Here is a 25603-nt window from a genome sequence, read left to right on the forward strand (position 1 = left end):
GTCAATTATAAATTCTACTATCGTGGTGCAATTGCAGATGACCACCATGAACATGGAGTGGGGCTTCGCTGTCAATAACAGATTGACACAGAGAACTGAGGTGCCTCTCACAACTTCTGTGTCTCATATCTCTTTGTCTACCATCAGATGGATGTTTAGGCACCATCATCTGTGCTTATGCATCAATCTATTTTGCCAGTGCCAAAAACTAAGATCACTTCTACAGTACTCTAGATGTTCTGGAGCATATGCCACATGGAATTTCTCCTGGAGGACTTTAGATAAAGAGTTGGACCAGGCGGTTTCATGGCAAATGTGCCTCGGTCATCATGGCATTGGCAAGATGAACAAAAATGGATGGTGGCTACTAGAACTATGTGCACAGTGTAGACTTTGTGCAATTAACACCTTCCAGGGCAGACATTGGTACAAAGTGTCATGGCCCCACCAAGATCTGGCCACTAGAACAAACTTGACCTGATAAGGGGGAAATCTTTGATGTAACATTGATCAGCTCTCATAGTTTGAAGCACTTATGGCTACTAATTGGACTGCTAAATTCACCTTTGGTTAGTTTGAAAAGATTTCCAGCCACAGAGATTGACAGCGTAATCTTTGGGAAAACATTGCATCCTCAGATTGATGTAGCATATGTTGGTCCAACTGTAGCAAACTCTGGCACCCAAAATGACCCAAGCTAATTTCTGTACCAACTTTGCTTCATAATTTGTTTTCCAGTAAGTGACCGAGAATTATATAGCAATCTGATCTGTCTCAAGAGTTAGATCTGAAGCTACTCGTACTTGAAGGATGCAGTCACATCCATTGTTTCTTTAGGTTGGTGCAGATTCTGAATATAGTTGTCATGTTGCTGATAAGTGGTCATCTTCAATTCAAGTTGCAAAATTTCCAATAAAGTATTGGCAAAAATAAACTAACTCAAGGTCAAAAACCTGAAAAGTAAACTACCTTCAAATCTTTGATCCCAAAAAAGCAACTAACCCTGATGATGTAATTGGTTTGGTTTTTTAAAGCTTTATGTAAGGAACTGGCTACTCAACTAGGCCCTGAGCAGCAATATGTCCTGTCTTTTCAGCAAAAAAAAATGGTGTCAGCCTCTGATAACTGCTGTCTGTTGTATTCAAAACTTCCAAGAGTAAGAAGTTTCTTAAGAACATCTTAACAACAACCTGAAGTCTGGCTTTAGAGTGGATCTGTACAATTATGAAACACTGTTCAATACCAATTTCAAAGTTCATTTAACATTTAAGGCATCCTGCAGTTATTGAGTTGTCTCCCTTTGTGATATCATTGGATATCCATTGAGGATGTCAAATATAAGTGGATACTTGTCTTATTTAGGGAATGAGAGAATTTGTCTTTTGGATGAATTCTAACTTTTCAGTTATGGAATTTTGACCTTTGAAATGTTTACCTGATCTCTGCCTTCCCCTCTCCATAGTCCTTTGCTTCACTTCACATGTACATAATTCAGTATATTGTTGTTATGAACTCCATTCTGTATTGCATACTGCACTGAATGCTGAAATGCTGAGGTCACTTTGGTGATTTGATACAAATACATTGGCCCAGTTTCCATGATAAAGTTAAACAAAGGGAAAACTAATGTCTCTACCTACTTGCAGTCTAATAATTCCACTGATTTGAAGTGACCTAGAAGCATTTATTTGCACTCCACTACAAATCATTAAAAAATGCTTCAGTGACTTTGCTGCTCTGCGCTAAAATGTGTATAGAATTCCTTGTCTCCAAAAACCTTTTTTATCTTCACCCACTTTCATCCCTTATTGCAATTCTTGAGCAGGATTACATCATGAAAACATAGGGGCTTTGGACCCTTTGATTTCTCATCTCATCGATGACTTGTGATAGATATGATCTCTTTGTGACATCACTGTTTGAATAGTGGATGCACCATTGATGTGTTGAGACAGTAAAGTTTGTAATGGCGCACATTTTCTTCACTTAGACATTCAAGTTCTTGCCTTGGTAGTTACCAAATCAGCGTTGAAGAAGTGGCAATGGTGCTATGAAATGTTGATTGAAGAGCAGTAATTCTCAAGAATGTTTAGACCCACTTATTCATAATTTCAATGATTTACAAAGCCTCTATCTTCCCATAATGAGTTAGGTTGCGTAGAATAAAACCTATTTTTCCTGGAATCAGTATAATGCATAGGAAAAAAGATTAGTAAATTGATTTGAAAAAAATCATCTACTGCAGAGCAGCTTCTACTTGCTTCAGCATTAGAAATGTGGCCAGCTTGCCTGCTTTGCAGTATTGTGACTAATTGCCACTAGAATTGATTAAGCTAGAGTTTCAAGTTAATCCTCGGTTAGAAATAGCAGGAGAAGCTATATCATCACATTCTGTATTTCTTTTTCAGTAAGAGTTCCACAGTGGCATAGTTGGTAAATGTTCTGCCCAGAAAGAAACTGAGCAATATAAACCAGGAAGATCCAGTTTTGATCTCAGGTCAATTCTGAATTAGCTGAACTCAGCTGGGGCAGCTCTAATTGCAGGTGAGACCACAACTCAGGGCCATAAATATAAGATAGACATTAATAAATCCAGTAAAGAATTAAAGAGAAACTTCTTTACACAGAGTGGTTAAAATGTGGAACTCGGGCCAAAATGAGCAGATGAGGTGACTAGCATGGATGCATTTAAGGAAAAGCTAGACAAATATGAGGAAGATAGGAAAAGAAGGATATGTTGATGGATTTGATGAAGAATGGTGGGAAGACGTTTGTGCAAGCCGATACACTGACATGGACCTGCTGGGCCAAATGGCCTGTTCTATTGCTGTAAATACCATTTAATACTTAGTATTTTTGTGGGGTCTTATTATAACAGGGCATAAGCTGCTTCTGCCTACAGAATTATGTCAGATAATGTTATTGCCTGGTTCTTTGTTGCTTTTCCTTAGTTGGTGTTACCTTCGCAGAAGGTTGACTGCCATGGATCTCTACCTCTGTCTGTCCTGTGCTGCCCTTATGCATTCCACATGCATCCAGTCCATTATATCTGTCATCCATTTTTTTCCTCTGCTTCCCTCTCCTACATTTTCCATCTATCTTTCTTTCCAATAATTGTCTCTTGTCTACAGTCTGCTCTGATGATATGACTGAAATGTTGTATCTACCTCTCTTTGTTATGCATTTATTTCCTCTTTTCGAGTACTTGCTCATTAATCTTTCTATCTGTGTAGGATATGCAGAATATCCTCCTATGTGTCCACGTCTCAATTACATTCAGCTTATCAGTAGAATCTTTACTTTAAGCTTGTATTCAGTCATTTGCTCATTTATTGGCTATTGAAACACAAGACAGGAAAACTTGAGAATCTGTGTGCCTAGAAACCAACAAATTTAGTTCTACCTGGCTGTACCCAGTTATACTAATATACAAAAATGTGAAAAAGATGTTGGTCCCTTTTATTTTCTCCTTCAGTTACTTTCTCCAAGTTAATTTAGCATATTTAAGAAGATTAGACCATGATTTTCTTAGCGTTTGCCTTATTGTCATTCTGTTTCCTTCTATAGCTATGTACTAAGAACCTTCTTTGAAATCTTCATATTACAGTAATTTTCATATTGCTGAAAGAAGAGACATGTTGAAACTTTTTGTCTTGCACTCATCGGGACACCGCAAGAATACCAATATAAGTGGAAAACAACAACTCTTACCACATGTGAAGAGAGTGCTGGTTGGTTGACAAGTGGACTGCGATTGGTAGAGGCGTTGCCATGGAGAATGCACCAGTGATGGTGACTGACAGCTGCCATGCATTTTTTTTGAAATTTAAACCAGGCACCTTGACTCTGATTGGTCAAGGCATTGCCCTGAGGAATGAGTCAGTGAATAGCTGTCACTTATTTTGTTTAACTGAAACAGGCACAATGGGCTGGATTTTACCGTTGGCGAGTGGGGGCGGGGCCCGCTCGCCGACACGTAAAATGATGCGCGGTGACGTCGGGTGGAACTCCCTATGTCACAACGCCCCATTTAAATTTTCAGCAAGGCGGGGGCGCAGCAAAATCAGCTGCGCGCCAGCCGACCTGTCAATGGCCAATTGAGGCCATTGATAGAGCAATTAAAGTAATTAGTGGACCTGCCCGTCCAACCTTAAGGTTGGCGGGCAGGCCAGGAGCCCCGGCGCAAATTAGAAAAAGCATGAAAGCTCATCCACGGGCGGGATGAGGATTCATGTAGGGTTTTAAAAATTTTAATAAAGTTTTGTTGGGAACTACGAACATGTCCCAACTCATGTGACATTGTCACGTGAGGGGACATGTGAGGGAAATTTTATTTTTCTATTTTGAGCTTTTTCACCTTTAGAGCCGATCTCCCTGAGGCTGCACTTAGCCTCAGGGAGATGAGTATGCTCTTTCGTGCGCATGTGCGAAAGAGCGCACTCTCAATTTTAGGAATTCCCCCCCCCCCACTGCCCGCACAGGGAGCGCATTGCACTTCCCTGTGGACGTCACGCTGGGCGGGCCTTAATTGGCCCACCCATGTAAAATGGCATCGCACCTCAGATCGGGGGTGCTGGTCAGAAGTGCACCCGTACGCCCCTGCCCCCCTTCAAACCCCCCCCCCCGCCCCCCCCCCCCCAAAAAAAAAAACAAAAACGGGGGCGAAATTCAGCCCCATCTGCGTACATGTTCTTTCTGTCTGCAGGAACCCTGGGGCCCTGTGTATTAATATATGTAGCTTCCAGTACACGCAAATGTGCCGCACTGCGAGCCCGACTGACGATCTTAAATTGGTTTTCAACATAATTCTTAGTGCACCGAGGATTATTTAGCAAATGTTGTCCATCTAATGTTGGACACTGTTTTGAGTTTTGCAAGGACAGGCTGGTTGGGTACAGCCTGTATCTTGCCCATTGCGAACAGCAACTGGGTCATGCTGTTTGATACGATCTGCCAGTCTTTGGGATGTGCAGCCGACATACCTAGCATCACACTGACACTGAAATTCATATACCACATTACTCGTGTGATAGGCAGAACGTGTTTTTGGTTTGACAGCAGCATTCTGTTAGTGGTGAATACCACTCAGTAGCAGCATGAAACAGCTAGCTTCACCTGTTGCTCAGATTTTGACGATATCTTGCCCTTCCAGGGTAATCTGAGGTAGACTGGGCACTTTTCAGGGCCAAAAGGCCTTAGGCCTGTTCACAAGTTTGCGTGATATACAGCGTGAAATGATCTGATCAGGGTAGCCATTACCTTGCAGGATGCCTTTGCACCTATTTCAGCATCAAGCTTGCATGGTGAGCAAATGGCTCAGGCCCTATTTATAAGGTTGCTAATAAGACCAATTTTATAGCGTGTGGAACTGTAAGAATCCCAACACGTATATTAACTAGTGAAGGTAGGCTTGCGGTAGATTGTGGTGGAGAGCCCCATGGCAGATTTCTCGACTAGTACGTCAAAGAAGGGGGGTTCATTTGACTGCACCATTTCAAAGGTGAATTTGAGTGCAGGATGGAGCCCATTGAGACATGTAAGGAAATTATGTGCAGCAACAGATTTAAATATAGCTAACGTATAAACCACAGATCAGAAATATGCGAGGGGTAGGAGGTTAGGTGCTATTCCATTGAAGACACGTTTCTCATGGAACCCGACAAAGATGTTTGAGAGAGCTGGGCCTAGAGGGGGTCCCATGGCAATGCCATCTATTTGGGTATACATGGTATCATTAAAACGGAACTCAACTGCACGAGTTGCGGAGTTTATAAGTTCAATGAATACTGATTCACACAATGGTGGCAGGTCTAGATTGCCATGATATAGTGCTATCTGTGGCTTTCTTAAGTGGAACATTGTTGAATAGGCTAGCAATGTCAAATGAGCATATGGACACAGCCTCGCTACCGATATGCAAGTCCTGTATGGCCTTCGCAAATGTGAAGGAATCCTTCGCCATGTATGTGGAAAACTTTGCCATAACTGGTTATAACAATTCGTCCAACCATTTGGCCAATTCATGTTGTGCAGAACCGATCATAGGTAAGATAGGGCTTAAAGGGACATGACTTTTGTGTAGCTTGGGCAGCCCATACAGATGGGGATGTAGCAAACCATGAGGATGAACCCTCTCATATGATATCATGTGGTAGCTCATCTCTCATACACAAGTCCATTAAGCATTTTTTTAAGCTTACTCTCAAGCAAGGCTGTCCAGTTATGTAGAGCGGCAGGTCCAATGGATATGAATTTGGACTTGCCATTAAGAATGGCATGCATTTTGTTGATATAATCATGTTTTTTAAGGATAGCTATTCCCATCCCTTTGTCAGATTTACTAATGTTTATATCTGGGTTGGTCCTGAGGCCTCGCAACACTGAAAGACACTTGTGTAGCATGTGGAAGTCAGGCAGGCCGTTCGAAATCCTGCAATATGCATGCACTAGATCAGCTAGGCGTTTTCAAGGATTCAGCATCTTCAGTGGATGCTGGTTTGTGGCGGGATAGTTGGGAATGGAGGAGTTTGAATTCAGCAAATCTCTTTTCCCGTTTGATTTGGGATGAAGGCACACCAAAATTGAAACCATGTGCAAGAACAAACTCCGAGCTTTCTGAGAGTTCATGGCCAGAGAGATTTGTTACCTATTTAATGCCATCATTAATTGCATTGCCAAACCACTTCCACTTAAGTGTGTTTATGGTGCAGACATGTTTGAAATGGGTACTGTTTATGGTGCAGTCATCTATCTGGTACGAGAGAAAGCTAGCCAGAAATATAAAAACAGATAGTAAAATAGTGACCATTGGTCCTTATAGAAAGTGAGTCTGGAGAATTGATAATAGAAAGCAATTAATGGCAGATGAATTGAACAGGTATTTTGCATAAGTCTTCATTATAGAGGATACAAGTAACATCCCAGAAGCAGCTATAAATCAGGAAATAAAGGGAGGGAGGAACTCGGGAAAATTACACTCACCAGAGAAGTGGTATTGAGTAAATTGTTGGAGCTGAGGGCTGACAAGTGGCTGGGTCCTGATGGACTTCTTCCTAGGATTTTAAAAGAAGTGGCTAGTGAAATAGTTGATGCATTGGTTTTAATTTTCCAAAGCTCTTAGATTCGGGAAAGGTTCCATTAGATTGGAAGATACCAAATGTAACTCCATTATTCAAAGAGGGAGGGAGGCAGAAAACAGGAAATTACAGGCCAGTTAGCTTATCATCTGTTGGAGGAAAAATGTTAGAAGCTATTATTAAAGAAGCTATAGCAGGGCACTTGGAAAAGCTCAAGGTAATCTGGCAGAGTCAACATGGTTTTGTGAAAGGGAAATCACGGCCAATAATTCTGCACTCCCCATTGTCGGATTTGCAGGGATACCCCAAAGATGCGCTGGGGAATCCCTCTGGCAAGTTCCCAGGCAGAGGTTTGCACGGCAATTGCCCAGAAGTGCTAACTTCCTCTGGACAATTGCGCTGCGCTGGGAACCATCCAAAAATTGGATTTAAATCGCAGACTTTGATGGTTCCGCTGGGGTTATACCAATAGTTACCCAGAAAAAGTTAGAACAATTAAAACCTCTTCTAACTTTTTCTGGGTAACTATTGTATAGACCCAGACTGACCCCACGGGACTCCCTCCATTCCCCGCCCCAAAACCTCTGACAATCCTACCCCCCCCCACCCCCCCCCCCCCCCCACCCACCCACCCACACCGACCTTGGACACCCCAACCTCCAAACTCCCCCAACCTCCGGATCTCCCCCTCCAATCCAACCTTTGGACCTCCTGACAGCCCTGACCTCGGGATACCGGACCTTGCTGCGAGTGCTGTAAAAAAAGAAGGGGGTGTGGCTTCCTTGAATACGCTGGATCTAGACTTCATTGGGGCCTGCAAGGAGTCTTTTGACACAGGCCCCAAGCAGCTCTGGCGATCAGAAGTGGCAGCGCAACTTTCAACACCAGGTAAATGTGCATTTATTTCTTCTAATTTCTGTGGGCCAGCACTTTCCAATGCAAGCCCCGTGTTTAACCAACTTATTGGAGTTCTTTGAGGAAGTAACATGTGCTGTGGATAAAGGGGAATTGGTGGATGTACTGTACTTAGATTTCCAGAAAGCATTTGATAAAGTGCCACATTCAAAGGCTATTGCGGAAAATAAAAGCTTATGGTACAGCACATAATATATTGGCATGGATAGAAGATTGGCTGGCTAACAGGAAGCAGAGACTAGGCATAAATGGGTCTTTTTCAGGTTGGCAAGATGTAACAAATGGTGTGCCACAGGGATCAGTGCTGTTTACGATTTATATAAATGACTTGAAGGGATGGTTGCCAAATTTGCTGACGACACAAAGGTAGGTAAGGAAGTAATTTGTGAAGAGGACATAAGGAGGCTACAAAAAGATATAGAAAGGTTAAGTGAGTGGGCAAAGATCTGGCTAATGGAGTATAATGTGGGCAAATGTGAAATTTTTTGTATTGGCAGGAAGAGCAAAAGAGAGGCATATTATCTAAATGGTGAGAGATTGCAGAACTCTGAACTGCAGAGAGATCTGGGTGTCTTAGTGCATGAATCACAAAAGGCTAGTATGCAGGTACAGCAAGTAATTAGGAAAGCTAATGGAATGTTATCACTTATTGCGAGGGGAATTGAATGCAAAAGCAGGGAGGTTATGCTTCAGTTATACAGTGCACTAGTAAGACCATATCTGGAGTACTGTGTACAGTATTGATAACCTTATTTAAGAAAGGATGTAAATGCATTGGAAGCAGTTCAGAGAAAGTTTACCAGACTAATACCTGGAATGGGCTGATTGCCTTATGAGGAAAGGTTGGACAGGCTAGGCTTTTATCTGCTGGAGTTTAGAAGAGTAAGACACGACTTGATTGAAACATGTCAAGACCCCTCAGGATCTTATAAGGTGGATGTGGAGATGATGATTCCTGTTATGAGAGAATCTAGAATTGGTGGGGGGGTCACTCTTTAAAAATAAGGGGTTTCCCATTTAAAACGGAGATGAGGCAAAATTTTTTCTGCGAGGGTCATGAGTCTTTGGAACTCTTCCTGAAAAGTCGGTGGAAGCAGAGTCTTTGAATATTTTTAAGGCAGAGGTGAATAGATTCTTGGTAATCAAGGGGGTGATAGATTATCAGCGGTAGGGAGAATGCAGATTTGAGGTTGCTATTGGATCAGCCATGATCTTATTGAATCACAGAGCAGTCTTGATGGGCAGAATGGCCTACTCCTCCTTATTCGCATATTCATATTGAAGCAATATAGCGGCATAAATGGATCAAATTGAAAAATGAAAAAGTTGCACACCTCAGACCAAACGCAGTGTAGGGCACAGCGTAAATTAGTGACCCTATTACTAATCTGTTCAATCTCATCTCTCATAAAGGCGCTCATAAAGTGAGACTGTGCCTCAGTTTAGCATTTTCAACACGTCTGGAAATGAAAACTAGCACAACTGCAAGCCTACTTTCACTGGTCAATATACGCGTTGGGATTCTTACAGTTCCACACCGGTTCAATCGGCAACCATGTAAATAGGACCCAAGCCATTTGTTGACCATGCAACCTTAGCACTAAAATAGGGCACATCAAAAAGCTTCCTGCAGGATAATGGCTATCCTGATCAGATAATTTCGCACTGTATATCACGTAAATTCATGAACGGGCCCGAGGCTGTCACTTTCAGCCCTAAAACGTGCCCAGTCTACCTCAAACAATGCTTGGCAATTAACTGTCAGTCATCATCACTGGTGCATTCTCCACCACAACACCTCTACCAAACAGAATCCACTTGCCAACCAATCAGCACTCTTTTCACATATAGCATAAATTGTTGATTTCCCCCTACATTGGTATTCTTGCGAAGTGTCCTGATGAGTGCAACATCAAAGCTTTGACATGTCTCTTTTTCCAGAAATACTCAAGTTCTGTACTACCAAACAACTAACAGTAATTTTCTTTCTTTGTACTGACAACATGAATGTTTGCTTACATGACTACAGAAATTTAACTCTTGTTTTTCTTTACAGCGTGGCCAACTAAAACCCCATCTTATTGTGGTGGGCGCTGCTACGGTAATTAAATTTTCTTTAAATTGGTTTGTAGAATATTTTGCAGATATTGTTACCTTTGCAATGGAACACTAATATGTTTGTTTGCTTACAGTGGTCAATTAAGATACACAATGGGAGTATGGAAGCCCTCACCCAGTATAAAATCAATCTTACATCAATTACACCTCTTTTGGAGAAATTAGCAGAAAATAATGACATTTATTGGGTTCTTCAAGGTAAACCCATTCATTTCAATATTTTATACTATAAGCTTTGCATGATCTCTAGGTTATCTGAAATTTTAATTTGACTTGTAAAGATAACTTTTTTTTATTTTTCTTAGATCCAGTATATGAGGATTTGCTGAGTGAGAACAGAAAGATGATCACTAATCAGAGGATTGGCTTATACAATGATGTGACTTTGAGCATTTTGAACAGCAGCACCAGAAATATGGCAGCCAAGGTCAAGATCCTCAGGGCTTCAAAATTAGTTGCAGAAGAAACCATTGCAGGATCCTTAGATGGCTTGCATTTACCTGAAACCACTAGACACATTGTAGGTATCTTATAACAATAAATGTGAAAGCAGCCATGTTTCATTACTACTAGCAATTGGATGAAAACACAATTTATGCCTCTAGTTTTGGTTTTCCTTCATGCACCTATTACTACACATAATCTGTTGTTCAGTTTGTCTGAATCTTGTAACTTTAATATAACTTAGATAAACGCAAGTGTAGGTGAAGCAGACTATTTATTTATAGTAGTTATTTATAGGGATCAAGGGATCACTTACTTCTGTTGCTGGACATGAAACTACCTGATAAGCTGTTAAAAGTGTAACGCTATTAACAAAAATTAAATATATGAATTGGTTGTTACATTAGGTATTTTTTAACAATGCTGTATTACTGCATAATGCTTATTTCATAAACTAATATTTGATATTTCATAAGTAGCAGTATTGTGTTCATGTTGTATGGGACCAAGAGATTTTGAAAACTAAGGAAATGAAAAGATATGTGGATAGTACAGGAAAATGGTGTTGAGGTGTAGAGCCTTGAACTTAGTTAATGACAGAACAGGCTTGAGGGGCTGAATGGACTACTCATGCTCCTATTTCTTTTTTATGAAATGAATACCTATTGAGTATTTTTAAATCTCAATGTATTGAACATTGAAGAATCTCCAGTAAAATGTTGAAAGATGAAAAATCATTCATATTCTTTCTTCCACAGAATGCTATGATTCTCATGAATTCCTACTGCAACAAGATTGTGAAGCCCATTGATGGTTCATGCTGTCTTCCCCAGCCTCCTCTTTCTGTGATTCAGAAATTGACTGGCTGCTTTTTCATCATTTGTATAATGAGCTGCATAGTTGTCACTTACTTTTGTCATAGTTGGCGGAAGAGTAAGCCAAGTACTGATGTAGAGAGTGGAGAAGAGAAAAAACCTGCCACTGCTTCACTTTCGAATCCTGAAAAGCTACTGTTGTCCCTCTCTAAATTAGGCCTGATTATGGGCTATTTCTATCTCTGTGACAGAGCTAATTTGTTCATGAAAGAACAGAAATATTACACACATTCAACATTCTTCATACCACTGGTATATATTATTGTGTTGGGAGTCTTCTACAATGATAACACAAAAGAGGTATATTTTTAAAATCTACATATCACTATACTTAGAGCAGTAATATTTGCTATCAAAACCAAAAATATAACAGACTTTTGTAGTTTATTTCAAAATGAGTTACTTCTTTTGCATTGCCACCTAAAGCTACTTTTGAATCTTCCAGAAAACTTCTGCGGATATATTGTATACAATATCAAAATATATTCTCAGTCCTGAATGATTACTTTTTGACTTTGTAAAATGTGACAATAGAATTAGTTTTGGAATCTTTCTCTTTGTAAAACAATTGCTTGGATGTGAGATTTGAGCTGTGTAGTAAGTCAGAGCCTTGGGTTCATTCATCTCTTGGTTCTCCTGAAGTCTAAAATCAACTAAGCTACAGCAGGTATTGCTGTTTAAGGATCTGCTGTCATCTTTAAATTGCAAATTTTTATAGTGCCATACACTGTTAATTTCGGATTCCTGTCTGTAAATTAGGGATGGGTACTTAAAGAAAAAATAGTGAGCTAATCACACTGGGTTGTTCGTGCATGCTTGTGTAAGCAAGTAAACTATTTGCAGTGTTAGGGGTGTTGCAATTGGAAGGAGATGAAGCATTGATGCATTCTGAATTGGAGGAAGTAATATTTTTAGCTTTTCTTTGACTTTTATAGGCCAGAGCAGGTTAAACTCTTCATTAATGACAGATGGGAATTAATAAATTAAAAATGTATGTATGTTTATGAACAGTTTATTTTTGTTCTTATTAGACCACTGTGCTGAACAGAGAGCAGACAGATGAATGGAAGGGTTGGATGCAGCTAATTATACTGATATATCATATATCTGGAGCAAGTACCGTAAGTGTCAGTTGTTATGCATTCTAGATTTATACTTGAAGAGAGTATGAAGCCTTTATAGATTGAAAGTTTATTCAATTTGTGTCAGTTATTAACAGGGGTTCCTTATCTTTGCTGTTAAATATCTGTTTAATATTTTGAATTCTATCCAGCATCGACACAAAAATTGTAATCTAATTAAATTTTCTATTTTTAGTTTTTACCTGTGTACATGCATGTTCGTGTTCTCGTGGCAGCATACCTGTTCCAAACAGGTTATGGACATTTTTCTTACTTTTGGAAAAGCGGGGAATATGGAATCTCTCGAATTTGTCAGGTATGTAATCTTGGTGTACGTTTTTAATAAAATATATAAACTCTGTTTAAAACTTTTTTTTATTATTCTTCTTGGCTTTTTGAATGTCATAATAATTGTAATTTTTACTTGAGTGTAAAGCTCAAATGCCAGTTTAACTCTGCTTGGAAACCATTACAGTTGGGGGTAAAAAAGTGCCTTTCACTTTTGGAGATCTACATTACAGCTTCCAATCCAAATTGCTTTGTAATAATTTTCATCTCGATGGAGGGTTTATTCTTTGAACTGGCGAAGAGAAACTGATCTAATAAATGTAGAGCTAGAGTGTTTGAAACCCAAGTGAGAGATCTTAACCTGAAACCCAATGTATGCATATTGGCGTTCACACATACTTTTCCTAAAGGATGTTTTCGGCAATCTCAGCTGGCTCATCTTTGTAAGGGAGAGGGGTGGGGGTGGAAGATGCCCTTTCATTGCTGCAGGATATTCGTTGTGTTTGTTGATCAAGAAGCAGTATTGATAACACTTGTGGAAAAACTGTTATTCTTCTCGACTGAGGTTCTGCTTAGGATAAAACTGAGACGGTGCCCTTGAAACGAGGCTTTGTTAATGTTTATTAGTAAGCTTCAATTTACTTGTGAAAGAATGTTTTCCCTGATTCTAATTTTAAAAAATTAAGGGGTGACCTTGGACAGTTATCAGAAAATGTAGTAAACTTTTCTCAAAGAGTGGTTTTGTTGCAAGTCTAAACATGCTCTGATATCTATCCAAAACATCATGTCCAGTATACTGTACTTGCGTTATCATGGCACACTTCTCACTTGACAATACCTGTTATTCTATTTTGGAGCTTCCTCATGATTTCATGGGTAAATGTATTGCTTGTTGTAGTACTGAGCCATACAATCCAGAAAAGCCCAAATTAAATCCCTGGTGCTTGGCTTACTTGAATGATGTAATTTGGGATGCCACATTAAGCCTTGGATCCCAGAGCTGAGGAGGGAAAAATTAGCCATGATGGTTAAAAACCAGAAAAGAAAAGATCTGAAAATACTATAAACCTTTTTTTAAAAAAAAGCAGGGAAATGCTAAAAATGCACACAGACCTATTAGCTTCTGAAGAGAAAAGACAAGTTTAACATTTAATTTACGAACTTTTAAAAGAGCAGGAAAGGAAAATGGATCTGGAGGAGAGAGTAGATATTACAGTGAAATATTGTGTATGTATGTTTACTAAAATCGGGGCAACGTTGAGATTTATTTCCGTTATCCTCAGCCTCCTCTGCTTACAAAGGGATTTTTTTATATTGAAGTTATCAACTGAAGGTTGATGGCTGCTGTTTGTTAACTTTGATAATGCGCTGGAAACTAATCTCTGATTTATCAATTATCTTTTACAGATATTATTTCGTCTGAATTTCTTGGTGGTGGTGCTGTGCCTTGTGATGGATCGACCATATCAATTCTATTACTTTGTTCCATTAGTAACTTTCTGGTTCATGGTCATCTATGTGACTCTAGGCATTTGGCCTCAAACTGGCAAGAAAGATGAAAACGGTATAGTGATAGCTTATGTTGTAATAAATAAATAACAATACTCATTTTTTTCCCATCACCAACCATCATTAAGTGGGCAGGGCATGCCAGCAATCATGAGCATAGCAGGTCCATCACATTGCTGTTTTTTCGCGATTGCGTTACGTCAGCCAATGGAAGCACAGGTCCCAAAAGTGTGTAATGTCAATTGACATAAACACTTGCTGGTTCACTAGAGATGAGACAATGATCTGAAGGCCAATTGTGCTAATGGACGGATTTGAAAAACTGGGAGGCAAGAAACTAGAATGCTCTGCCCCTGGGTGATCGAAAATGAAACTGCCAGATGGCCAAATTTCCCCAAATAATAGCTGCAAATTCTGATTGAAAATGAATATGCTTGAATTCTGAAAGAGGACAAATCCTCAAGATTGCTATAATAAAATTGGCTAGGGATTGTGCAGGTGGTGGTGGAGGAGCAGGAGGAACTATTTAATGGCCTGTATTCTTTCACAAAATAGTATGCACCACATATTAGTGTATGCATGGAATAATTATAGCATTCAGTATGTGCTTTCATGGTTGTACAATAATCTGAATTTATTCATACACTGATCTAATATAGAATTTCTATTTTTTGTTTCAGGTTCTTGTTCCCCCTATTGGGAGGTGGTGCTCAAATTGCTTGGTTTGTTTTTATGTATATGCCTACTTGCAACTTCTCAGGTTAGTGCTTATGTTCTTTGAGTGAAAATTATGAAAAAGAAGAGCTCACTGTTTTTCTTTCCTGGTAGAGTAGAAGGAATCAAGTTCTTTATTTTTCAATCAGAGGTGTGTTCTTGCTTGATCAATTGCCTGTCCGCATGCAATTTTGTACTTTCCAGTTTTGAAAAACATTGTTGTCCATCAGACTTCATAAAGTGATTAATTCTCACATGGCCAAATTATTTTCTAAAAATACCAGGCAGGCAATCTAACTTTGCTAATCTTAAACACATAATTGTTTTCATTAAACTTTCATTAATGTTCAGGTTGGAGCAGGAGCAAATTATTTGAAAACTAGGCTTGTCAACTCTAATACAAATGTAATATTTAATGTTTTTCAGTCAAAGTTGATTCCAATTTTCTGACTTTTTTTCAAAGAATGTTGAATTTGATTTCATGTTTCTAGTTGTACTTTATAAATCATTAGAAATCTTTCAGTACAAAGTATCATCATTTGACCACTTCTGCAGTTTTATTTCAATTCTGCATTAGCATTAGAGATCCTGGCGCTATATTAGATAATACCTGAAAAATGGCCTTGAAGATGGTGGTATATAATTGACCCACGCCCATTTGTTGCGTTGCAGGCGGCATGTTAAATTCCTGATGGCTGCTGTTTTATATAGTTGCTAAGGGCAGCGATACAGCCTGCACAGTTCATTGGCTACATGTACCAGAAGGGGGCTCCATCATGAGCAGCTGGAATAAGTGAGGCAGCCTGCACCTCTTAAATTGGAGGTACTCCACAGTTGGAGTGTTTGCAAGATGTGGTGAGAGTTGTTTTGAAACTTGAGGAATGGCTTATCATGTGAGAGAGTGTGCACCAAGGTTTTCTGACAATACACTGGAGGTCTTTGTGCGAGATGTGAAGAGAAGGACATGTGGTGGTGGGAGGGATTGCGGTGGGGGGATTGGTTTTTTTAGACATAAGCTCAAGAGGAACTGGGAAGCAGCAGCAGCAGAAGTCAATGCCAGGAATATAGCCCCAAGAACATGAATGCAGTGCAGGAAGAAGTTTAATGATTTGACATGAATTATCATGAAGTGAGTTCAATCATCAAATGGAATATCCTACCAACTGCACCAATAGCCTGATCCACTGCTCCATGCACTACACCTCATCACTCAACAATTTCTTTTAAACAGTAATCAACCTTTCAATTCATATGGGTCACTTCACCTTCCCATACTTTGCTGTATTACAGACCTCCCACATACACTCCCACGTTGGCAACTATTCAAGCATGGCAGCCACATCACCCAAACATTTTGCAGGACACTCAGTGACGTTTTCTATCTTGCTTGTAGGAAAAGGTGGCAGCTAAGAACTGGAGGAGGGCACGTGCGCATGCATGTTTTAACACTCATTGAGGAGACAGTGCTGGCCATACATCACTGAGATTATGGCCATTGGTAGCACTGGAAGGATCGATACTGAAGATATCTTTTTGTTCTTCTCTTCCCCCAAGCGACACCATCACTCAATCTTCAATACGCTGCTCAGAGACTGATATTGCATGTATTTCAGTGTCTAGAACAGAGGCGGGATTAGCATGTGGTGATAGACTAGACAGTGCAGGATCCAGAACAGAGGGAAGAATAGCACTGGTGCCAGCTTGCTGGCAGGCCTGGTTACACACTGGTTCTAATGCAGAGGTATCAGATGAGTACTTCGGTGGACTTGGTTACAAAAGATGGGTGTGCACAAACAAATACTTTGTACACAAACTTTCTGGTAGGTTTTTGACTATACTATGTCAAGAAGCATGGAGGAGCCCAGCACCATATTGGCACAGAGCTTGAAGCCCATTCTTTCCGGTAAGGAATGGGTTGCCACCTCCATTGCCACACCGGTGGAATCCACCATGATGCCATGCCCAGCCAATATCACAGCTTCCATTACAGCACCCAGCTTTCGACAAAGACCTGAGTGCAGTAGAGGCTTAGCCTGCTGTCATTGTGGTGCTGAATAACAGTAACTTGTATTTATATAGCTCAGGATTGTGATTTTTTTCCAATTTTTACCGGATTTGTTTTTTTTTGCCACTCAGCTTGTTTCTTTTAATAGCTTTCTGGGCTTTATTCCTCCCAGGTTTAATTACTAAATGGAGAAAGGCAATTAAAATCATTTTGTTTATTCTTGAAAATGTGCACATTATGTGCTGACTAGCAGGCAGAGTAACTTATGCAGCATGAATAATGTGTACCTGGCAGTCTACCAGAGTGGTACATGGTGAGTGATGTCACCATCGCATTAGTACATAATTCATGTGCTGCTCTCAACTTGTAACACACCGATGAATTTCACACTGCAGTCGTGATAGTGTGTGCAAATTGTTGCTACAATGTCAGACAAAACATTCTGGAGCAAAGAAGTGACTTAGAGGTCAGGGAAATTGATAAAGGTTGAAAAATACTTGGAAATGGCTAGAGACAAAGTAATAGTGTAACAACTGGTTCTGCATTAGTTGCTTTTGTAAGAAAACTCAAGACTCCAGGCAAAACATATTGTTCGGTTTGTTCCAAAGAGTTTGATTGAAGAACTAGTGGTTTGAAGGCTGTAAAGCAGCATGAACATTCGAAGAAGGGCCAATCAAAGTTACATGATCTGAGCACCAGTGCTCGTCTGCCAGGTACCAGCAATAATGATGATATGCAACTTAAGGTCTGCATGCACTTTTCAAGACCTGTACATCTAGTGTCAGCAAAGCTGAACCACCTCCTAAACCACTTGTATCTTCTCAAGACCAAATTGCCAATGCTGAAGCAACAGTCAGCTTTCACTGCGGAAGATTCTCTGCTATTTATGATGGCTCTCAGATCACACCTATTGCACAACACTTGGCAAAGAGCCCTAAGACACTTGACTCGCTGAAGATGGACCGAATGTGTGCTTCATACTAAATGAAGTATGGCCTTAGCAAAACACTGACAGAAGAGTTGGTTAGTAAATTGAAGCATTCTCCCTTCTGTCTGAACATTGATACGGCAATATTCAGATTTGTAGAAGGTTCTCAGTATCTTAGTGAGCTTCTTCTCAGAGTCAAAAGTTTGGTGCAGTACCTGGCCTCTGTGTAGATAGAGTGAATGCTAAAACCTTGTACAAGGTATTAGTTGAACTATTCTCAAAGCATGAACTGCCATGGATAAACTCTTGCAGTGTCATTTCAAAGTCAAAGACTAGTTTGGAAACTTGCTTGAGATCCGTTCCTCCGCACTTACTGGATATTGATGGAGGACAGCTGTCCTCCTGTGCATTATGCAACCAAGGCCTTTTGCAAACCCTTCAAGGTTTTCTGGAGACCCTGCTGAATGATCGCTACACTGATGTCAAGTGGTCTACAGATCTTAGAGAAGAAATGTCCTATGTTTCTACACTTATGAGATTAATGTTCAATATACCAGACTGTTATGTACCCACATTGATGGCTTAGTGTCGATGATGTTACAGTAGATACTTTGCAGCAGATGGATGTTTTGACTTTTTTTATTTGCCTTTATGGATGAGAATGAGAAGAGAAGGTACAAGAATCTTGTTGAGGAAACCTACCACAAAATAAAAGAGTTAGTGAGGCTGTTCAGTTGGTGATCAGGCAAAACAAAATGAAGTTGTTTAAGAGACAGAAAACATTGACATCAGAAGGAAAGAACAGAAAGCAACGTATTGACACTCAGTTTCCTACCAGAAGAAACAAACAAGACTGATATTGAACTTGTATTGTGAAGTGTCTCCTCTTTTGAAGAAGTATGGGTTTGCCTTTGAAATAAAGTAAGGAACCAAATGTGCACAAATTGCTTGAGGACGCTTAAAATTGTCTGCCTAAAATACAAGTAGCTCACAGGAAGACAGAAAAAATAACAAGGCCAAATCAAATTCAAGAAGTGGAAGAGCCACAGAAAAAACAAATAACTCTCCTAGGAGAAGTTAACAAAACAGAAAATAATTACTGGAGCATTAAATTGGAAGTTAATGGTCATCCCACAGAATTCAAGCTAGGTACAGGCGCAGATGTTTTAGTATTATCTGGTGAAGTGAAGTGGCTTAAAAATATCACCTTACACCCATCCTCCATCCAGTTGCAAAGTCCAGAAGGGACTATGCTGAAAGTAATAGGCCTACACTTGGCGAGATTAAGATACAAGAATACAGAAACTATTGAACCCCTGCATGTTATACAGAATTAGGAGTCACCATTATTCAGCAGAGAAGCATGCTTGCAGTTGAGGCTGGTTTACAAGGTCGATGAAATTGCTGATGAGCTGTCCAGTAATGCATTCAGAAAGGAATGTCCATCCCTATTTTCAGGCTTAGGGAAGCTGAAGACAGAATATCACATAACCCTAAGGATGGATGCTAAGCCTATATGTCTCTTCACAGGGAGGAATGTCCCTCACCCACTCTTAGACAAAGTCAAGAGCAGGATTGAACACATGTTACAACAAGGGTTATTTCTCCAGTAACCAGACGGACAAAGTCGTGTTCACAGCACCAAAGCCTCATGGTTCAATTAGAATCTGTGTGGACTTAATTCAATTAAACAAGTATGTATGTGAGATCCTCCTCTTGGCAGCAGTGGTCACCAAATTAGCAAAAAACACCTTCTTTACAAAATTAGATGCTAACAGCAGCTTTAGGCAGTTGCCTCTGGACAAATAATCCAGATTGCTAACTACTTTTATCACCCCATTTGGTCATTATTTTTAACAGGTTACCATTTGAATTTGCTTCTGCACATAAGTTATCCCAAAGAACAATGTCTCAGACCCTGGAAGGCATGGAAGATGTAATATGCCATATGGACGACATTCTTGTACATGGTTCATGGAGAAAAGAACATGACCAATGAGTGAGAGGAGTCCTCAAAGTTCCACAAGAAGCAGGTTTTACCTTAAACAACAAATGTGAATTTGCAAAGCCTATGATAAAATTCTTAGGCCACATTGTGCAGGCTTCAGGAATTACCGTTGACCCACAGAAAGCCAAGGTGATTGGAGAGTTCTCACGGCCTAAAAACATCGCAGAATTACAAGGACTCCTTGGCGTGGTCAATCAAGTAGGCAAGTTCCTACCAAACTTGGCGGACATCAACAAGGTGTTATGACAGCTGTTGAAACAAAGTCCACAGCGGTGCTGGAATATGGACCAGCAAAATGCTATTGACAAGATCAAAATCTCATAATTTCGCCACTGTGATTTAGTGTTGTCAACAATTGTAGCAGCGGGCACATCATCTATAGGCTTGGATGTAGTATTCAAAAATATGGACAAAAGATTAGTTTATTACGCCTTAAGATCTCTCAAGGTCACAGAAAAGGCAATCGACCATTGAGAAAGAAGTTTTAGCAGCTATATGGGTGTGTGAGAAGCTCTCTGATTATATTATGGGATTATGATTTAAAATTGCAACCAACCACAAGCCTCTAACATAAAGGAGATTGCAAATATGCCACCTGGAATTCAATGTTTTAAACTGAGACTCGAGATACAATTCTGTATCGAGTACATTGAAGGGAAGTGCCAGACTACAACAGATGTATTATCGTGCATAAGAGTGGAAGGAATTAAACTGGAAGATTTAAATTTTGTTGAGGAAATGCAGCATAGACTTTGCAAATTACTGAACACTTAACAGCCATGGAAAAGAGATTACAAGAGATTAAGCAAGCACAACAGCAGGAAAATGAAAATAAGAGTTTTCCCAGAATGGATGGCCAGATTATACTCCTAACAATTCAGTACTTCAAACAGAGAAAACATCTCACAATCATTGATTTCTTAATTTTTAATGACAAATTAGTCATCCCTAAAACACTTTGATTTGAAGGTCTCCAGAAAATCTATCAAGGTCACTTGGGGATAGTGACTTGCCGAGCAAGAGCCCAGCAGTCAGTCTGCAGGCCAGGCATTAGTCATTCCATTGAAGAGTTAAACTCAAATTGCCTTCTGTGTGCAGTGAATAACCAACAGCAGAGCGAACCCCTGCCACCCTCCACTTTTTTTGAAGGCCATGGGGAATGCCTGGGAATGGATTTATTTAAGTTTAAAGGTAAAGTTTTCATCATTGTCATCAATTACTACTCCAGATGGTTTGAAGTGAGTAGGCTACACAGCATTACAGCAGAGGCAGTCATTCCATCACCAAAAAGAATCTTCGCGACACATGGCACCCCAGATGCTGTGGTGTAAGATAACGGTCCTCAGTTTATTAATGAGCTGTTCTGCCACCTTGGGCAGGAATATGGTTTCTTGCATGTGGCTAGTTCACTGAGATATCCTCAATTGAACAGAGAAGCAGAAAGAGAAGTTCAAACAGTCAAGGAATTGATGAAAAAGAACGAAGATATTAACTTAGCCCTGCTTAACTACAGAACCTCACCGCTAAAAAACGGGTTCTCGCCATCAGAGCTAATGACAGGAAAACGGCTGCGAACACAATTTCTAGCGCTACAACAAAAACTACAACCTGACATTACTTCAGATGATCATGAGAGCATTAGAAGCATGAGGAGCAACAAAGAGACAGTCAAGCTTGTAATTTCAACTTCAGGCACACAGCAAGAGACATAAAAGTGCTACAGCCTGGGGAGAGTGTGTGGATATGAGATCAACAGAAGAAGTGAGGAGCACCGCAGCCATGATCTTATTGAATTGAAACAGACCGAGGAAATGTAAGGAACTGCAAAGCCTTGATATCATTGGGAAGGAAACCATTGGAACCTTGAACTTATTATCCAGAACCAGATGGAGACAAGGAACCAGGGACAAGTAGAAACTCTGCAACCACCCAGGTGGAAAACAATCCTATGGCATAGCAAGAGAATGCAGTTCGTCCTCAACATCGAAATAAATTCAGGACCAGATCAGGGAGATTGGACAAGGCATCTCAAAGACTAACCTGGTGAAGTCTGAGACTTGTGGGGAGATGTAGGAGAATGTATATAATTGTGATAAAGACTTGAGGGAGTGGGAGGAGGAAATGTAGAGCCAAGGGCTAATGTCAGGATCACCTGATGCTAATGTAACTGATGCCATGTCACTTTATTAAGTAACCAAGATCTGGAAGGAAGCAGAAGTACGGTCTCGTGTAGAGTACTGAGATGTATTTGGATCTGTAAATAAACTAGGACAGTTTTTACGAATTACAGACTAAAGCAGTTTTCTTTGGGAAAAAGGCAAACCCTAAAGAAGCCCCTTCTAGACCTTGAACTCGAGACGAAACAGCACGTAACAGCACTCTCGAGTTTCCAAGAATGAGAGGTGATCTCACTGAAACCTACAAAATACTTAAAGGGGTAGACAGGGTAGATGCAGATGAGATGTTTCCCCTGGCTTGGAAATCTAGAACCAGGAGACACAATTTCAAAATAAGGGGGAAGCCACTTAGGACTGAGATGAAGAGAAATTTTTTCACTCGGAGGGTTGTGAATCTTTAGAATTCTCTACCCCAGAGAGCTGCATAAGTTCAGTCTTTGAGTATGTTCAAATCAGAGATTGACAGATTTCTAAATACCAATGGCTTAAAGGGATATGGGGATAATGTGGGGGAAAAGGCATTGAAATGGACATCAGCCATGATCGTATTGAACAGTGGAACAGGCAGGACGGGCTGAATGGCCTACTCTTGCTGCTATGTTCGTATGTTCCATAATTCAGCTGTGCATAAAATTTTGAATAACTAGTATGACCTGAGTACCCAAAGTGATTTCATTATCGCTTCCTGCTGTGAAACGGTGCTGCATTTATTAGTAAACTATTTTTAAGGAAATGTCTCTTTGCTGTGTGTCCATGTGCCCAGTTTGGTGTTCGCTACCTGTGCAGAATTCTTGGTGCTATGTAAGAACAGGATTGAATCCAGCCAGTGTTGGGGTTTCAAACCATGCTAAGTTACTAAATGTGCTTAAATTAGCAGAAAAGTGAACGTTGTTGGCATAAATGTTTTAATCACAGAAAATAGTTTATCTTCAAGGACCAGGAACATTCTGGAAGAATTTGTGTTTTTTTAAAAGACACCATCCCTTAAAGGGTTAATGCAATGTCTCTAGTTTCTGCTGTTCCTGGAAAAGTTAGCATTTTACACGAAAAGGTAACTAAGCAGTTTTAAAGAAGTTGGAAACCTCTTGACCCAGGTGGCCTGTTTATAAGAGGGTCACATGGTGGTTTATGGCTTTTGGGGGTGAAAAAAACTAGGCCTTGAAAACTATGTTTAAAAATTGACAGGCTGTTTTTGCTTTGGGAGGAAACAAGAAAGGTCAACTGCTTAGGTAAAGAAGACAACAACTTTTGAAGTTCCCAACCAAATCCAAAGCATAGAGTGAATGGAAGTTGTTCCGTAGTCACTCTACATTCTGAATTCGACTCACTGCAAATTTTCCTTGAAGTCCGCCTGAAATGTAGTGCAAGAGTCATCAATTATCTTGCAGACCAGCGCTGAGACACCAAATGTAAAACCCAGAAACCATTTCAAGGAATCCACCATCTATCCTTTTCCCCTGAACCATTGACATTTAATCTTTTGGGTAGAATTTCTCTATTTTATTTGTTTTTGGGTCTGTGTGTGAGAGAGGGTCCAAATCGTATCCATTAGACCTGCCGCTCAACATGACTGGACAGCCTTGCTTGAAAGTAAGCTTTAAAAAAACACTTACTGGACTTGTGTAAGAGAGATGAGCTGCCGCGTGCTATATGTGACAGGGATTGCCCTCATGGTTTGCTATGTCTACGTGGGCTGCCCAAGGCACACAAAAGTCATGTCCCTTTGCGCCCTATCCTATCTTTGACCGTTTCTGCACAACATGAATTGGCCAAATGGTTAGCACTTTGTTACAACCAGTTTTGACTAAGTTTTCCACAGACACGGTGAAGGATTCCTTCCCATTTGCAAAGACCATGCAAGACTTGCATATCGATAGCAAGACTGTGTCCATGTGCTCATTTGAAATTGCTAGCCTATTCACCAATGTTCCACTTAAGGAAGCCATAGACATTTGCACTGCAGCACTATATATCATGGCGATCTAGACCTGCCACCATTGCATGAATCAATATTCTTTCAACTTATGAACTCAGCAACTCGCGCATGTTGAGCTCTGTTTTAATGACACCATTTATGCCCAAATAGATGGTGTTGTCACGGGATCCCCTCTAGGCCCAGCTCTCGGAAACATCTTTGTTTGTTTCCATGAGAAACATGTCTTCGATGGAATGACACCCAACTTCCTACCTCTTGCTTATTTCTGAAAAGTGGCTGATATGTCCACTGTTTAAATCCACAGCTGCAAGTAATAATTTCCTTACATGTCTTAATGGGATCCATCCTGCGCTCATATTAACCTTTGAAATGGAGCAGTCAAATTAACTCCCCTTCCTTGGCCTAATAGTTGAGAAATCTGCTGGGCCTAACGCAAACCTACCTTCACTGGTCAAAATATGCTTTGGGATTCTTGCAGTTCCACACAATATAAGATTGGTCTTATTGGCAACCTTGTAAATAGGGCCGAGCCATTTGCTCACCATGCAACCTTGATACTGAAATAGGGCACATCAGAGGCATCCTGTGGGATAATGGCTACCCTGATCAGATAATTACGCACTGTATATCACTTAAACTCATGAACGGGCCTAAAGCCGTCACTTTCAGCCCTGAAAAGTGCCCAGTTTACCTCAGATTACCCTGGAAGGGCAAGGTATCTCAAAAATTTGAGCAACAGGTGAAGCTAGTTGCTTCATGCTGCTACTATGGAGTAGCAACATGAATGGTATTCAGCACTAACTGGATGCTGTCATCAGGCCAAGAAGACATTCTGCCTATCACACAAATGAGTAATGTGGTATATGAATTTCAGTGCCAATGTAATGCTAGGTACATAGGCTGTACGTCCCAAAGACTGACAGATTGTACCAAACAGCATGTCCTAGCCGCTGTTCACAACATTAGATATGATTCCGTGATTGGACAACATTTACTAAATAATCCTCAGTGTGCTAAGAGTTAGGCTGACAACCAATTTAAGATTGTTAGTCAGGTTCGCAGTGTGGCATATACTGGAAGTTACATGTATGGATAGACGGGGCCCTGTTCTTTGCAAACAGAAAGAACACGTACACACATTGTGCCTGTTTCAGCTAAACAAAATAAGTGACAGCCATTTGTTGACTCGTTCCTTAGGGCAATGCCTAGACCAATCAGGGTCAAGCTGCCTGGTTTAAAATTTAAACAATGCTTGGCAGTTAACTGTCGATCACCGTCATTGGGCATTCTCCGTGACAATGCCTCTACCAATCAGAGTCCACTTGCCAACCAATCAGCACTCTTTTCATGACCAGTATAAATTGTTGTTTTCCCGTTACATTGGTATTCTTTTGAAGTACCCTGATGAGTGCAAGATGAAAAGCTTTGACATCTCTTTCAGTAATACTCAAGTTCTGTGCTACCAAACGACTATTTAGAAAGAGTAATT

At 40.3% G+C, this 25603-nt stretch overlaps 1 protein-coding gene across 3 annotated transcripts in view; it reads left to right on the forward strand.

Annotated features, from left to right (window-relative positions):
• The window catches only part of casd1 (CAS1 domain sialic acid O acetyltransferase 1), a 138768-nt gene that overhangs the window by 78408 nt on the left and 34757 nt on the right, over positions 1-25603 (forward strand). For 2 of the 3 annotated variants that reach the window (XM_078538761.1, XM_078538762.1), the window contains 8 exons: positions 10048-10092; positions 10184-10307; positions 10415-10629; positions 11312-11728; positions 12460-12549; positions 12746-12865; positions 14245-14401; positions 15027-15106. In XM_078538761.1, the coding sequence (XP_078394887.1) occupies positions 10048-10092; positions 10184-10307; positions 10415-10629; positions 11312-11728; positions 12460-12549; positions 12746-12865; positions 14245-14401; positions 15027-15106 (1248 nt within the window). Of the gene's footprint in view, positions 1-2435; positions 2545-10047; positions 10093-10183; positions 10308-10414; positions 10630-11311; positions 11729-12459; positions 12550-12745; positions 12866-14244; positions 14402-15026; positions 15107-25603 lie in introns of those variants that run through there. The other variant, XM_078538763.1, reaches the window with a different exon arrangement.

This window comes from Cetorhinus maximus, chromosome 3 (assembly GCF_964194155.1).
Source record: "Cetorhinus maximus chromosome 3, sCetMax3.hap1.1, whole genome shotgun sequence".
Classification (NCBI taxonomy): domain Eukaryota; kingdom Metazoa; phylum Chordata; class Chondrichthyes; order Lamniformes; family Cetorhinidae; genus Cetorhinus; species Cetorhinus maximus.